Source organism: Symphalangus syndactylus, chromosome 19 (assembly GCF_028878055.3).
Source record: "Symphalangus syndactylus isolate Jambi chromosome 19, NHGRI_mSymSyn1-v2.1_pri, whole genome shotgun sequence".
Classification (NCBI taxonomy): Eukaryota; Metazoa; Chordata; class Mammalia; order Primates; family Hylobatidae; genus Symphalangus; species Symphalangus syndactylus.
The window spans coordinates 92,271,973-92,287,706 of NC_072434.2; the positions used below are offsets into that span (position 1 = coordinate 92,271,973).

Sequence of the window (15,734 nt, forward strand, 5' to 3'; positions counted from 1 at the left end):
TTTTCCAAATCTTGACCAGCTTGTCTGACAAGGTAGGATGATGTCAAGTAGGTTGGACTGAGATGATCCCTTTATTTTATAGAGCAGTCTTTGGCAAACACTGATCCTAGAAACTCATGATTTTGTTCTTGTTGATATATTTTACTTATTATAAATGTTTCTTTAAAAACCAGGGAAGGAAACATAATGTTAAAACCACTCATTTGTGTCCATTCACATTATGCCATAGAGAAGACTGACTTTATTTTCAGGTGATTATTGTAGCAAAACACTTTAAGTTTTATTGAGATCTTTTGTCATGTCTAAAATTGTTCATCATAATATATCCTGAGCTTAATTCAGTGCCTGGTTCACGATAAATTTTATTTATTTATTGTGGTGAGAGCACTTAACATGAAATTTACCCTCTTAACAAACTTTTTAAGTGCACGATTCAGTATTGTGAACTACAGGCACGATGCTGCACAGCCAATCTCTAGGACTTATTCATCCTATGTAACTGAAACTTTATACCCATTGTACAGTAGATCAAGAGAAGAAATACGTGATATATGGCACAAGACCTATAGAACAGGCAGGGAGAACTTCTTCTGGCATCAGAAAACCTGTTCATTGCTGAATTCATTCATTATATTCACCTCCTCACACTACAATGCTAACCCATGAATCTAACTGGCTGTGACAAAACTGTCTTTCATAAACCTACAGACTTTAAGATTTATGGAAAGAGAAAGATCTATGGCATCCTAGAATTCTAACATCCACTCTTGGATCATCATTACCACTTAGCAGAGCTTTGCATTGAATTCCAGATAAAGAATATCAAACTCAAGGATATAGCATCCTTGATGGGATGATAATGGGAATAATGGGAAAGATTAAATGAAGTGTTTGGCAAGTAGAAAGATAATCGTGAAGTTCAGTCATTAAAGTCTTGCCCTGAACAAATGCCATGGACTTGACATCATAAAAAACCTAAAATAGGTATAAGTCAAAAATGTTTATTTTGGGAAATTATATTTTAATCAAAATGAAAAACATACTCATCTGAAAGACAATAGAAAATGCAGTCACCAAGGGAAATAAAACTCTAGTTACCAAAACAATGTAAACAAAATAAAACTTACATATACATTCATGCATTCAAAAGAAGTTGCATAGAATTTTATTTAGCCATATCAGTATTTCGGAATTTTGCAAACACCAAGAGTCGCAATAATAAAACATAATCTTCATCTCTCACTCTGTTATTTTTTCCTCAAGCTTGGGAAAGATAATGTGTGAGTGGATAGAGTGATTTTGGGGATCGGGATGAGACAATTCTGCTTAAGGCAACTTCTCTTAGGATGGCAGGAGGTAGCAAGAGAAGAAAGGGCAGAATAACCATTACAGTTTACACCGTATTTATAGCTATAATGGTTTAATATAAGTAATTACTTTCAATTACTTTTTAATAACAGAGGTATATACAATATATATTCTTTAAAATGGTTATCTAAAAGTTTAAGAAATTAAAAAGCCTTAATCTTAGAAATTATCTAGAAATTTAAATTTCTGAATTATAGGTAAATGTGTTATAATTTTATCTTTTTTCAAATAAACCTTACAAATATTTTCAATATTGATATTTTTCATTGTAAATGTGCCACTAACATGATACTGTCATTTCATTGTCATTCTAGCAGTAAGGATTCTGAGTCCTTAGCACTCTGTTTGACCCAGCCCTCTCCTTCCAGAAAATGACTAAATATTATAGTCGTTCAGAACATATTTACTTTTGAGCATCTACTTTGGGGCTACCACTGTGTTAGGCTTTCAGCAGACACCAGTGATAAAAATGAGCAAAATGTCTCATCTTATTAATATGACACTATATTGTGGAAAAGAGAAATAATTGTAAAACATATGTTCAAGATTGTTAATTTTATGAAGAAAAATAAGACAGGATAAGAGACAGATCAGTCTTTTTTATTCATTGGTCCTTGAAATCTTCTCTGATAATCGAATAGCACAGAAGAGACCTAAAAGAACTGAAATAATGGGTTCTAGTGTATCTGGGGAAAAGACTCAAGGCAGAGGGAACCGTCATCTTTTTCCTTTAGTAAGCATGCTAAGTCTATTCACGTTTATTGATATGTCCATTAAGTTTAATTGCATTTTCTCACGTTTTATGTTACATTTATATATATATATATAATTTAAAAGTGTTTCATTAAGTGGTCCACTAATTTTTTCCATTCAATAATATGTTTATATTTTTTCTATTACCTTTATGCCAATACTTTTATATAGAAATATTTTTATAAAGACTACTGAGTCATCTATCTACACATCTATTGATTCCCTAGCATACATAAGAATAAAACAGCTTTCTCTCTCTTCTCCTTCTTCATTTACCATCCAAATTTATCAATATTTTTTAGTGTTTATTACTATATCTTTAAATATGCTTCATGCTTCACTATTTATCAGCTTTATTATTTTATCGCTATACAAACTATGAAGCAATCTTTTGGCTTATTTTTCATCGTTTTCTTCAAATTCTTTCCTGGGTCAAGCACATTTTCATTTCACGTATTTGTGTTGTCTGACCAATTATGTTGATTAGTTATCAAGTCTCTGGTCTCTAGTATCTCCGCCTCATGACCTCTCATTGCTAAAATTGCTTATCAAGGATTTTTTCTTTGTAAATTAAGTATGATATTGTATCATGAGTTAGTTCTGCTTCATGGCAATAATTTTTGGGTGGATTTATTTCTTCTGCTAAGAAGTTAGCTATTTATTTTTATTTTTGTGTAGTATTGTTGGAAGGAAACCGAATTTCCATATCTTATTTTTAAGATTTAATTTGCTTTTTGAGTTATTACTGGGTGAATTCCATTAGTTTACAGGCACTGGGGATCTTTGGCAGGTTTCTCAGGCCTTGTCAGACTCATTCCTGCCGTCTTCTCCGTGTCCTCTTCTGTGTCCACCCCCCTCACCGTGGGCGGGCCTGGCAGGGTGATCAGTGTAGATTAGGCTGCCCTGTTAGCTCCACCACCTCCTCCCCATGTGGTCTGTCTTTCCATTTGCTCTTTTGATTGCTTCCTGCCTCTTTGTCTGTCATAATTGTGCACAGCAGTTCATGCTGATGCGACGACATTCCTCATCTAGGAAAAGATGTTTCCTGATATTTTTGAGCAGTGCCACCAGCTGTAACTTTGAATCCCGTTTTTCTTCCCTGCAGGGTCTCCTGGTCCGGATCTCGGTTTTCTGCACCAATTCTGATGTGTCTCTTTCTGCCTTACATGTAATCTGTAGTTGGCGGGTTTTCTTTCCCCGATTTCACTGAAGTAATCACTTGTACATTCTTTTATTATTCATTGTCTTGAAAGCTTAGTATACATTTTAAGAATAAAAGTAGAAAGATTAAGATGAATAGTATAGCTAAAGATACATACCAGCACCAAAAGCTTACTTTTTATATTTGATGAGTTTTGTTCCGTTTGCCTGTGAATAATGGGATGAGTAAGGCAAAGGTTGCAAGGGGTTATCGGTTAGAAGTCTCTCACAGAGGTCCAGGCAGAAAACGGTGTGTGCTAAGATAAAGAGGTAGTGGAAGAGGCGAGGAGAGACACCAGCAAACACACACACATGCATATGCGTGTAACTGCATACAGTTGATAGGAAATTAGTTAAAATCATACTATTTTCTGAGTACATGATTACTTAGCTGGTGCATCCATTATTTAGCCTGTGCATTGTAACTGTTGTCTATTCTTAACTTTATTAGCAACAGTAGTGACATAGGGAATGAACAAAGTGCTTTGAGGATCAAATGAATTTTTTTTGTCTTTCCCCTAAATAATCTAGCTCAAATAAAGATTGTTTTACATGATTCCTGATCACAGCGGATGTTTGTAAAGCTTTTGTTTCTACATTTTCCTAAGAAAAGCCTTAAATTACACCACTTCTGACCTCAGAGACATCTATATGTAGTTACAGAGATAAGGCAATCTCCTAATTGCCTCCTAATTATATCATGTACACACATACACACACGTACATATAAACATATATTGGAAAGTTACAAAAAGTCATAATTAGAGTGTAAGTTACCTATTAGCTTAATATATGTTCAGTTTCTCTTTCTCTCCTGCTACTAAAGTTACAACTAAAACACCTGATGTGGCATCTTCTTTTGTGATCAGAAGGTAGGGAAGCACTTTGTGCTCACACACAGCTATGTGTAATTTTTCTTAGTAGTCTTTTTCACTTACTTTTAAAAACTAATTTTGCAAAAGTGTTCCTATTTCTCCACATCCTCTCCAGCATCTGTTGTTTCCTGCCTTTTCAATGATTGCCGTTCTAACTGGTGTGAGATGGTATCTCATTGTGGTTTTCATTTGCATTTCTCTGATGATGACCAGTGATGATCTGCCTTTTTGCATGTTTGTTAGCTGCATGAATGTCTTCTTTTGAGAAGTGTCTGTTCATATCTTTCACCCAATTTTTGATGGGGTTGTTTTTTTCTTGTAAATTTAAGTTCTTTGTAGATTCTGGATATTAGACCTTTGTCAGACAGATAGATTGCAAAAATTTTCTCATTCTATAGCTTGCCTGTTCACTATGATGATAGTTTCCTTTGCTGCACAGAAGCTCTTTAGTTTAATTAGACCCCATTTGTCAATTTTGGCTTTTGTTGCCATTGCTTTTGGTGTTTTAGTCATGAAGTCTTTACTCATGTCTATGTCCTGAATGGTATTGCCTAGGTTTTCTTCTAGGGTTTTTATCGTTTTGGTCTAAAATTTAAGGCTTTATCTTGAGTTAATTTTTTATAAGATGTAAGGAAGGGGTCCAGTTTGTTTTCTGCCTATGGCTAGCCAGTTTTCCCAGCACCATTTATTAAACAAGGAATTTTTTTTTCCCATTGCTTGTTTTTGTCAGGTTTGTCAAAGATCAGATGGTTGTAGATGTGTGGTGTTATTTCTGAGGCCTCTGTTCTGTTCCATTGGTCTATATATCTGTTTTGGTACCACTACCATGCTGTTTTGGTTAGTGTAGCCTTGTAGTATAGTTTGAAGTTAGGTAGTGTGATGCCTCCAGCTTTGTCCTTTTTGCTTAGGATTGTCTTGGCTATATGGGCTCTTTTTTGGTTCCATATGAAATTTAAAGTAGTTTTTTCTAATTCTGTGAAGAAGGTCAAGGTAGCTTGATGGGGATAGCATTGAATCTATAACTTACTTTGGGCAGTGTGGCATATATATCCAAAGGATTATGAATCATTCTATAAAGTCACATGGACACATGTTTATTGTGGCACTATTCACAACAGCAAAGACATGGAACCAACCTAAATGCCTATCAACGATAGACTGGATAAAGAAAGTGTGGCACATATACACCATGGAATACTATGCAGCCACAGAAAATGATGAATTCATGTCCTTTGCAGGGACATGGATGAAGGTGGAAACCATCATTTTCAGCAAACTAACACAAGAACAGAAAGTAAACACTGCATGTTCTCATTCATAAATGGGAGTTGAACAATAAGAACACATGGACACAGGGAGGGGAACATCACATACCAGGGCCTGTTGGTGGGTTGGGGGGCTAGGAAGGAGGGATAGCATTAGGAGAAATACCTAACGTAGATGACAATTTGATGGCTGCAGGAAACGACCATGGCACGTGTCTACCTGTGTAACAAACCTGCACGTTCTGCACATGTACCCTAGAACTTAAAGTATAATTTAAAAAATTAATTTTGCTTTGGCTTTCTATGTAATTATACATATAGAGTAACATGTACACACATTTCATTTTACAAATTCTCCATTTTATTTTGACTTGGCATTTGACAATATCACTTTGATAGTAGCTTGTGAATATTAGTCAAGATTTGTATAGAGTTCAAGCACAGTGACTCATGCCTGTAATCCCAGCACTTTGGGAGGCTGAGTCAGGTGGATCACTTGAGGTCAGTTGTTCAAGAGCACCCTAGCCAACATGGTGAAACACCATCTCTACTAAAAATATAAAAATTAGGCCAGGCACAGTGGCTCACACCTGTAATCCCAGCACTTTGGGAGGCCAAGGCAGGTAGGTCACCTGAGGTCAGGAGTTGAAGACCAGCCTGGCCAACATGGTGAAACCCCATCTCTACTAAAAAAAAAAAAAAAAAAATATATATATATATATATATATATATATATATATATATATATATATATAACAATTAGCTGGGCGTGGGGACTGTGCCTGTAATCCCAGCTACTTGGGAGGCTAAGGCAGGAGAATTGCTTGAACGCAGGAGGTGGAGTTTGCAGTGAGCAGAGATTGCGCCACTGCACTCCACCCTGGGAGACAGAGTGGGAGTCCATCTCAAAAAAAAAAAAAAAATACAAAAATTAGCTGGGCGTAGTGGCACACGCCTGTAGTCTCAGCTACTCTTGAGGCTGAGGCAAGAGAATTACTTGAAACCCAGGAAGCAGAGGTTGAAGGGAACAGAGATCACGCCACTGCACTCTAGTCCAGGCAACAGAACAAGACTCCATCTCAAAAAATATATATATTTGTTACATATAACATAAAATATTTGCTTCAGAGGGACATTGGGTCAGTTGCTTTACTGCATAAATACATCATTTGAACATATAAATATATCAGTGTAAAAATGGGCAAAGTACAAGAATAAACAGAGTGATTAAATACAAATATCAAATAAAACAAATGTTAATACAATACTTCTGTTGTTTGAGTAAAATTTTATTCAATAAAAATAGAAGGAAGTGGCATTTCCCACCCATGGATTTATGTTGAGGAAAGTTCTATAGGTCTTCACATGTTTTAGGAGATATGTAAGGAAGATACTCGTACTGTAAACGATTGTGGATTACCAGTCTTGACCTCATCACTTTCTCTCCCCCAGATATTTATCACTTAGTATTTGAAGCTGAAGTGTCCTGAAGCTGCAGAAAAATGGAGAAAACCAACAACAGCTCTGAAAAGGGATTTCTTCTCCTGGGATTTTCAGATCAGCCTCAGCTAGAGTGGTTTCTTTTTGCCATCATTTTGTACTTCTACATCTTGAGCCTTCTGGGGAACACTGCCATCATACTAGTATGTCGTATGGACTCCAGACTCCACACTCCAGTATACTTCTTCCTCAGCAACCTCTCATGTGTAGACATCTGCTTTACACCAGTGTCGCCCCACAGTTGCTGGTTACCATGAGTAAGAAAGACAAAACCATGAGCTAGGGTGGCTGTGTGCCCCAGCTCTACGTGGCCATGGGGTGGGGCTCATCGGAGTGTATTCTCTTGGCCGTCATGGCTTATGATCTCTATGCTGCTGTCTGCCGGCCACTGCAGTACACAGCCATTATGCACCCCAGGCTCTGTGAGTCTCTGGCCAGTGGAGCATGGCTCAGCGGCCTCATCACCTCCCTAATTCAGTGCTCCCTCACTGTGCAGCTGCCCCTCTGTGGTCATCGCACACTGGATCATGTTTTCTGTGAGGTGCCAGTGCTCATCAAACTGTCCTGTGTGGATATGACTTTGAATGAGGCAGAACTCTTTGTGGCCAGTGTAGTCTTTCTAATTGTCCTGGTGTTACTCATCTTAGTCTCCTATGGCTTTATCACCCAAGCTGTGTTAAGGATAAGATCAGCTGTGGGCCACCAAAAGGCCTTTGGGACCTGTTCCTCTCACCTGGTTGTGGTCATCATTTTCTATGGGACCATCATATTCATGAACCTTCAACCAGCCAATAGTAGATCCAAAAACCAGGGAAAGTTTGTTTCCCTTTTCTATACCATAGTCACCCCACTTTTAAACCCCATTATCTACACTCTGAGAAACAAAGATGTGAAGGGGGCCTTGAGGACCCTGATACTGGGAAATGCTGTTGGACAAAGCCACAGGGACTAGGAAACACGGGAATTCTAAAGAAGCAAAGCACGCCAAGGCAGCGTGAGGGTTCATCCTCCCCAGACATTCCTCTTGTCAATTCCAAAGCCACAGGGACTAGGAAACACCTGGAATTCTAAAGAAGCAAAGCACGCCAAGGCAGCATGAGGGTTCATCCTCCCCAGACATTCCTCTTGTCAATCCCAAGACCCTATGTTCTATCTGGAAAAAAATATTTGTCCACCTGCTATCAAGCTTCATGTATCCATTATTTCCTTCTAATGTGGCAGCCCATCTGATAAACTCCTACTAATGCTTCAAAGCTCAGCTGAAATGTCACCTGCACTCGCTAGCTGTCCTGAAACACCATCCTTCTCATCCTTGTGCAAAATTAACTGTTTCATAATATATGTTTCCATAGCACTTGATCCACACTACCATTTCTACATTTCACATTTGAGATATATATATATGCGCAAAGCAATGTATATATATAACAGACTGAAAAAATATATGACCATTTTCCTAGAACATGTCACTTTTAACCAGAGAATTGAACCATCCCACTCTATTGGCTTATTTACAACACGAGAAACCCAAATATTATTCAGAGTTGTGATGCTTTGGTTCCACAGAATTGTGGGATGAAAATAATGACAAATATTTTATTAAAGGAATCAAATAAGCAAACTTGCATTAAGGAGATTGATTCATATATTGTTAATTCCCTTTTTTACTGAAGTGTTTAAAAATTGAGTAAAAGTGCCATATACTGAAATGTGTTTTAACATGTTTATAGAAAATTCATAAGTTATTGTTTCTGGCCTTAAACTCTGGAAAACAAAGTTACTTATGTAATTTTAGACTTTAAAAATTTGAAATATGAATCCCACACACCATCTCATGTTAATGATCATAGTTATATGTTTGGTTTCCAAAACAGCAAAAAAAATGAAATATTTAGAAGCATTTTAATAAATGTACTCTTATATTTGACCAAACTTTTACTTTCTGATTTAATTCTGTCTCTATCTCTCTGTGTATCTTTGTCTCAGCCTCTTTCTCGCTTTTTCCCAAAACGATTGAACTTCATCAATTTGTCAACCTCAAGTATTTTAAGAGAACTGTGCAATTATAGAAAAAAGTGATTTAATCTGTGGTTGTAATTTTACTTCATATTCTCATTATGATACACATAAAAAAGCATGAAAACATCAATGCAAATGAAGAGTAAAATGCAGGCAGAATCTGGGGTGGAAGTGGAATTTTCAAGTGATTTAGACTTCTCTTTTTTGGACAGGGTCTTGCTCTGTTGCCCAGGCTGGTGTGCAGTGGCTCAATCATGGCTCACTGCAGCCTCGACCTCCTGGGCTAAAGTGATCCCTCTGCCTCAGCCTTCCAACATTCAGATTTATAATAATTCATCCTGGTGTGAGAATATTGTAGCCTGTCTACAGATGTTAAGGATAACGTTTGGACCTGCCTCTCCTACCAAAGCCTGGACTGAAGGCAAAATGGCTGCACACACAAGAACAAAAAGGCATCAGGAGAATTCACTAATGACTCAGGCTGCCTCTTCACAAATACCATGTCCAACTGGCACCTCTTCAATATACTTTTAGCACACAAAATGATGAATATCCAATTTAACAAAAACCAGAGGGAAATATTGTCTTCTAGGATATTCTTATGTGATTTTTCTCTTTCAGTAATGGAAGGGAGAGTTGGGAACTGAGCAGAACATGCTGAGGAGCACATGCTTTTATTGACAATATGCAAGTAGAGAAGAAGTTCTGCAGGAAGCCTCACATGTACAAATGCATTATTCCTGATAACCCGAGCAACACAGCATAGGGAAGAATGTACCTGTGTCAGTCTCAATCAATTTACATGGAATATGGCCCCAGGGCAAAAGATGTGGCATTTAAAGGAAAGAAATAGCTCCAAGTGAAAAGACAACCAGGTGTAAAGCAATGATATGAACACAATATGTAGAAAAAACTACATATGAATTGTGAAGCAACCATTTTCAAAGACAAACTCACATCCATTTAAGGTAATATGGAATACAAATCCCACTGAAAATAAAATCAAATTATTACTGTATACAATAAATTCAAACATAATTCAGAATAAAAATATAGAATAATATAGCTAAAGATGCTGATTTCAGCAATAAGCAGATAGTAGTTATTTACACCAAAAGGAAACCAGAAAATAGATAATATAACATATGCAAAGCAACCTAAAAAAACTACGTAACTGCAGATGAAAATGGGAACACATTTGAAAATAAAATCCTGTTACTACTTTCTTGAATTTAGAGCTTTCGTATGATATGGATATGTTTATACTTCTTTTATAATCATCATACATGTATAATTTCATACTATATAATGTGAGCATTTTTCTGATTAATCTATAAAAATATCCACCATTAAAAATCTTCCCTACAATTGAATAACATGAGTAGTTTCTCTTTTTTAAATACCTACATTGAGCATACTTTTGTTTGTGAATGTTTATAATTATGTACTTATAATGTATTTTATAAATACAATTAGTAAATCTAAAACAGGAACACATCAGTCAATTTGCACACATTACTAGCTTGATCTGCAGAACATGTTTTCAATGGATGCCCCAAGAAAAAAGCTGTATTGCTTAGTTAAATGACCATTCAGCATTGCAATTATTTAAAAACAATACAATGAGAATGCTATAATATGTATATGGTTCCACCACTCCAAACACCATGAATATTTTTTAAGATATATTTTTAAGAAAAAATGAAATGATTTTATATAACATAAATATTAATGAATTCATGAAAAACAAAAACCATATAGGACCAGAGCTCAGAGAACAAAAATGGAAGGCACTCACTATTTAAACCCTAACCCAAATCGTCAGTAAAAGAGACAGGTACCAGCTACTGCAAAAAAACACCAAAATATAAAGACCAATGACACTGTGAAGAAATTGCATCAACTAATAATGTGCAAAATAACCAGCTAGCATCATGATGACAAAATCAAATTCACACATAAAAATATTAATCTTAGGCAGGGCACAGTGGCTCACACCTGTAATCATAGCACTTTGGGAGGCTGTCGGGTGGATCATGAGGTCAGGAGTTCAAGATCAGCCTGGCCAGCATGGTGAAACCCTGTGTCTACTAAAAAAAAACACAAAAAATTAGCCAGGCATGGTGGTGCGTGCCTGTAATCCCAGTTACTCAGGAGGCTGAGGCAGGAGAATTGCTTGAACGTAGGAGGCAGAGGTTGCAGTGAGCCAAGATCGCACCACTGTACTCCAGCCTGGGCAACAGAGCAAGACTCCATCTCAAAAAAATATATTTATATATATATATATGTTATCACTTTAGTCTCATTTGAGTATGAATGATCAGACAGGGAAAATAAAAGTACCAAGAAAAATAAACAAGGGTCTTATAATAAAAGCAACACAGAATGGCCAAAGCTATCCTGAGCAAAAAGAAGAAAAAAGCTGGAGTCATCACATTACTAGACTTCAAAATATACTACAAAGTTATAGTTACCAAAACAGCCTGGTATTGGCATAAAAACAGACACATGGGCCAATAGAACAGAGTGGAGAACCTAGAAATAGACTCATGTATTTACAGCCAACTGATTTTTGACAAAGGTGCCAAGAACATACACTGGGGAAAGGAGAGTTTCTTCAATAAATGTCCTGGAACAGTAATCAGCAGCTGGGGCTGGTACCATAGGGACACTTAAAGTTGAATTTATCAATTGCTGGAAGCTCGTGTGAACTAACTTGACAAAAACAATGTTGAGCCCCAGTCTTAGGAAATCCTCCCTATACTCATGATTTTTACCTTCAGGAGTCTCAACAGCTTCTCACTGTGCAAAGTAGAAATTCCCTTTTGCTTTGGCAGAGAGAGGAGAAAATAAACATCTGAAATATGCCCAGAGCTCTCTGTTCACCTTAACAATGACCTGATCTCAATAGAAACTATTTAACGATCACCATTCTAACTGGTGAGAGATGATATCTCATTGTGGTTTTGATTTGCATTTCTCTGATGGATTGCAAACTGAAATCAAACTGAAATCAGATTGATGCTCTGATTTCAGTGATGATGAGCATTTTTTCATGTGTCTGTAGGCTGCATAAATATCTTCTTTTGAGAAGTGTCTGTTCATATCCTTTGCCTACTTGTTGATGGGGTTATTTGTTTTCTTCTTATAAATTTGTTTGAGTTCTTTGTAGATTCTGGATATTATCCCTTTGTCAAATGAGTAGATTGCAAAAATTTTCTCCCATTCTGTAGGTTGCCTGTACACTCTGATGGTTTCTTTTGCTGTGCAGAAGCTCTTTAGTTTAATTAGATCCCATTTGTCAATTTTGGCTTTTGTTGCCATTGCTTTGGTGTTTTAGACATGAAGTCCTTATCCATGCCTATGTCCTGAATGGTATTGCCTAGGTTTTCTTCTAGGGCTTTTATGGTGTTAGGTCTAACATTTAAGTCTTTAATCCATCTTGAATTAATTTTTGTATAAGGGGTAAGGAAGGGATCCAGTTTCAGCTTTCTACATATGGCTAGCCAGTTTTCCCAGCACCATTTATTAAATAGGGAATCCTTTCCCCATTTCTTGTTTTGTCAGGTTTGTCAAAGATCAGATAGTTGTAGATATGTGGCATTATTTCTAAGGGCTCTGTTCTGTTCCATTGGTCTATCTCTCTGTTTTGGTACCAGTACCATGCTGTTTTGGTTACTGTAGCCTTGTATAGTTTGAAGTCAGGTAGCATGATGCCTCCAGCTTTGTTCTTTTGGCTTAGGATTGACTTGGCAATGCGGGCTCTTTTTTGGTTCCATATGAACTTTAAAGTTGTTTTTTCCAATTCTGTGAAGAAAGCTTGATGGGGATGGCATTGAGTCTATAAATTACCTTGGGCAGTATGGCCATTGTCACGATATTCCTTCTTCCTATCCATGAGCATGGAATGTTCTTCCATTTGTTTGTATCCTTTTATTTCATTGAGCAAACAGATGCTGGAGAGGATGTGGAGAAATAGGAACACTTTCACACTGTTGGTGGGACTGTAAACTAGTTCAACCATTGTGGAACACAGTGTGGCAACTCCTCAGGGATCTAGAACAAGAAATACCATTTGACGCAGCCATCCCATTACTGGCTATATACCCAAAGGATTATAAATCATGCTGCTATAAAGGCACATGCACACGTATGTTTATTGCGGCACTATTCGTAATAGCAAAGACCTGGAACCAACTCAAATGACCAACAATGATAGACTGGATTAAGAAAATGTGGCATATATACACCATGGAATACTCTGCAGCCTTAAAAAATGGTGAGTTCATGTCCTTTGTAGGGATATGGATGAAGCTGGAAACCATCATTCTCAGCAAACTATTGCAAAACAAAAAACCAAACATTGCATGTTCTCACTTATAGGTGGGAATTGAACAATGAGAACACTTGGACAGAGGAAGGGGGACATCACACACCAGGGCCTGTTGTGGGGTGGGGGGAGGGGGGAGGGACAGCATTAGGAGATATACCTAATGTAAATGATGAGTTAATGGGTGCAGCACACCAGCATGGCACATGTATACATATGTAACAAACCTGCACGTTGTGCATATGTACCCTAGAACTTAAAGTATAATTAAAAAAATAAACTATTTAACAGAGCCAGCCATATTACCGGGGCTTTACCACAGGCTAACCAATATGCTAGAAGGAAAATACCCAACTCCAGGTCCTTCTAACCTGTGTCACCTATGTGGGGGTGGGCAGGGGATGTTAAGCTCTTTGAAGGTCACGGTCCAAGAACACATGCTGGCAAATAGATTCAGACCAATTTGTAGGATTATAGAATGATTTCTCTCCCTTCCACACTTACAAACACATTAAAATAGCTCATGTATGATAACAGAGGATGCACATGGAAGGGTGACAAGCCTCAAATCCTGTTTAATAATGAATCTGTAGAGAAGCCAAAGATAACAGAGGACACAAAAATAAGAACACTAGTGCACATTATGGCCTCTGACGTCAGAGGTAAAACTAGCGATAAACATAGCCTAACACAAAAACATAAACTTCACATTAACGCCTGTTTATCTTTACCTAACACATCATGTAAATTATGGTAAGAATTGTATCCCCACAGACTCATATATTGAAGTCATACCCCCGACTATCTCAGAATGTACCCTTATTTGGAAATAGGACCATTGCAGATGTAATTAGTTAATTGAAGATGAGATCATACTCTAGTAGAAAGGGTCCCTAATCCAATATGATTGAAGAAAAAGTTAAGTGGTAACAACATATTTTAATGAGTCATGTACTACTGAAACAGAAAAAACAGTCCAGCACGCACTGAACTCAATTTTGATGTATACAGGGTTGACGATCATTTCAAACTTGACCAAACTCTAGCCAGGCTCTTCTGAGTCTTCTCAATTAAGCCTTAACTTTGGCCTATAAAAACTTGAAAAAGACAGGAACATAGTTGGTAACAGCTCAAGTCTACATCTCTAGGATGACCCAGTCTCCCTTAAAGCAAACTGTCTGAGAAAACTTAAATCTGCCTGTCTTCATGGTTGCTATAACAAAAATACCGTGGCCTTACACAACACTTATTTCTCACATTTCCACAGACTGGAAAGTCCACAATAAAGGTGCCAGCCAGTTTGGTCTGTAAGGACCCATTTTCTGATTTATAGAGTGTGGTCTTCTTGCTGTGCCCTCACATGGCAGAAGAGGCAAGAAAGCTCTCTGGAGTCTCTTTTATGAGGTCACTAAAGCCATTCATGAGTTCATCACTCATGATCTAATCAACTCCCAAAGACTTCCTCTCCCAATATCATCACATTGGGGTTTATGATTTCAACATATAACTTATGTAAGTACACAGACAATCTATAGCATGCTTGTCCCAGCCAAGACTTGAAGATAGGGCTGCTGTCTCCCAACCTCTGGGAGGGTAGAAGCCCGATGTCAGCAAGTATCAGTCAACAAAGCAAATGGGTTTCACAGGAACCAACTCCCCCTTCTCACGATTTGTAATTTCTCACATCCCTGACCCTACTGAGCCCCCACTAACTCCCATTTCTCTTTCCTCAAACTCCCTTTAACATTTTTCTCAACCTGGATACATCAAAGTTAAGTTCATGCTGAACTCTTCCCTGTTTCAGCAGTATATGACTAATTAAAGCATGTTCTTACCTCTTTAACCAGTTTCCCATTTTGTTTGTCTTGACAGTTATTTGGCACTGGAACTCAAATCCAGATTGGAACCCCCATCTGGCCCTTGGACAAGGCAGTCAATCCTTTCTGCATGCATAGAAACCTTTGTCTCATCTTCAGTTGACTTACTTTTTTGGGTATTTGGTGGCGAGTTCAACTTCTGGCCTAACACTGTAGAAATTTGCACTGAGGCATGGCGAGGACATATTTTCTTCCCATGTTTCTGGGTGTAGTCTCTAAGGCTGGGTTAGAATTCCAGGCTGCTTTTGAAAGATACCTCCTGGGCTAGCTGTTTATCTTCCTGGCTCGTTTTGAGTGGGAATGCACTTCCTAACTCCTGTGCTGGAATGTTCACTCTGGCTTCTTGTGAGGCCTCTTCATTCTATTTGAACTTCCTCTTCCCACAGGAACTCCACAGTTAAACCCCTTGTGAGTTCCTACTCTCCATATTTACTATGACACTAACCACGTCTGCTTCTATTTTAGGCAAAATGACTTTACTGTGGATAATTCGGAACTGCAATCGTTTATTTGAAAATCTTAAGATCTGCCTAAAGTGGCTCCTCCT

At 37.6% G+C, this 15,734-nt stretch overlaps 1 protein-coding gene across 1 annotated transcript in view; it reads left to right on the forward strand.

Annotated features, from left to right (window-relative positions):
• The window catches only part of LOC129458131 (olfactory receptor 2G6), a 241,162-nt gene extending 232,269 nt beyond the window's left edge, over positions 1 to 8,893 (forward strand). The window contains 2 exon segments of the mRNA XM_063614025.1: positions 6,914 to 7,180; positions 7,183 to 8,893. Coding sequence (XP_063470095.1) covers positions 6,964 to 7,180; positions 7,183 to 7,913 — 948 coding nt within the window. The 5' untranslated portion in view covers positions 6,914 to 6,963 and the 3' untranslated portion in view covers positions 7,914 to 8,893.
• The last annotated feature ends 6,841 nt before the right edge of the window (positions 8,894 to 15,734 follow it).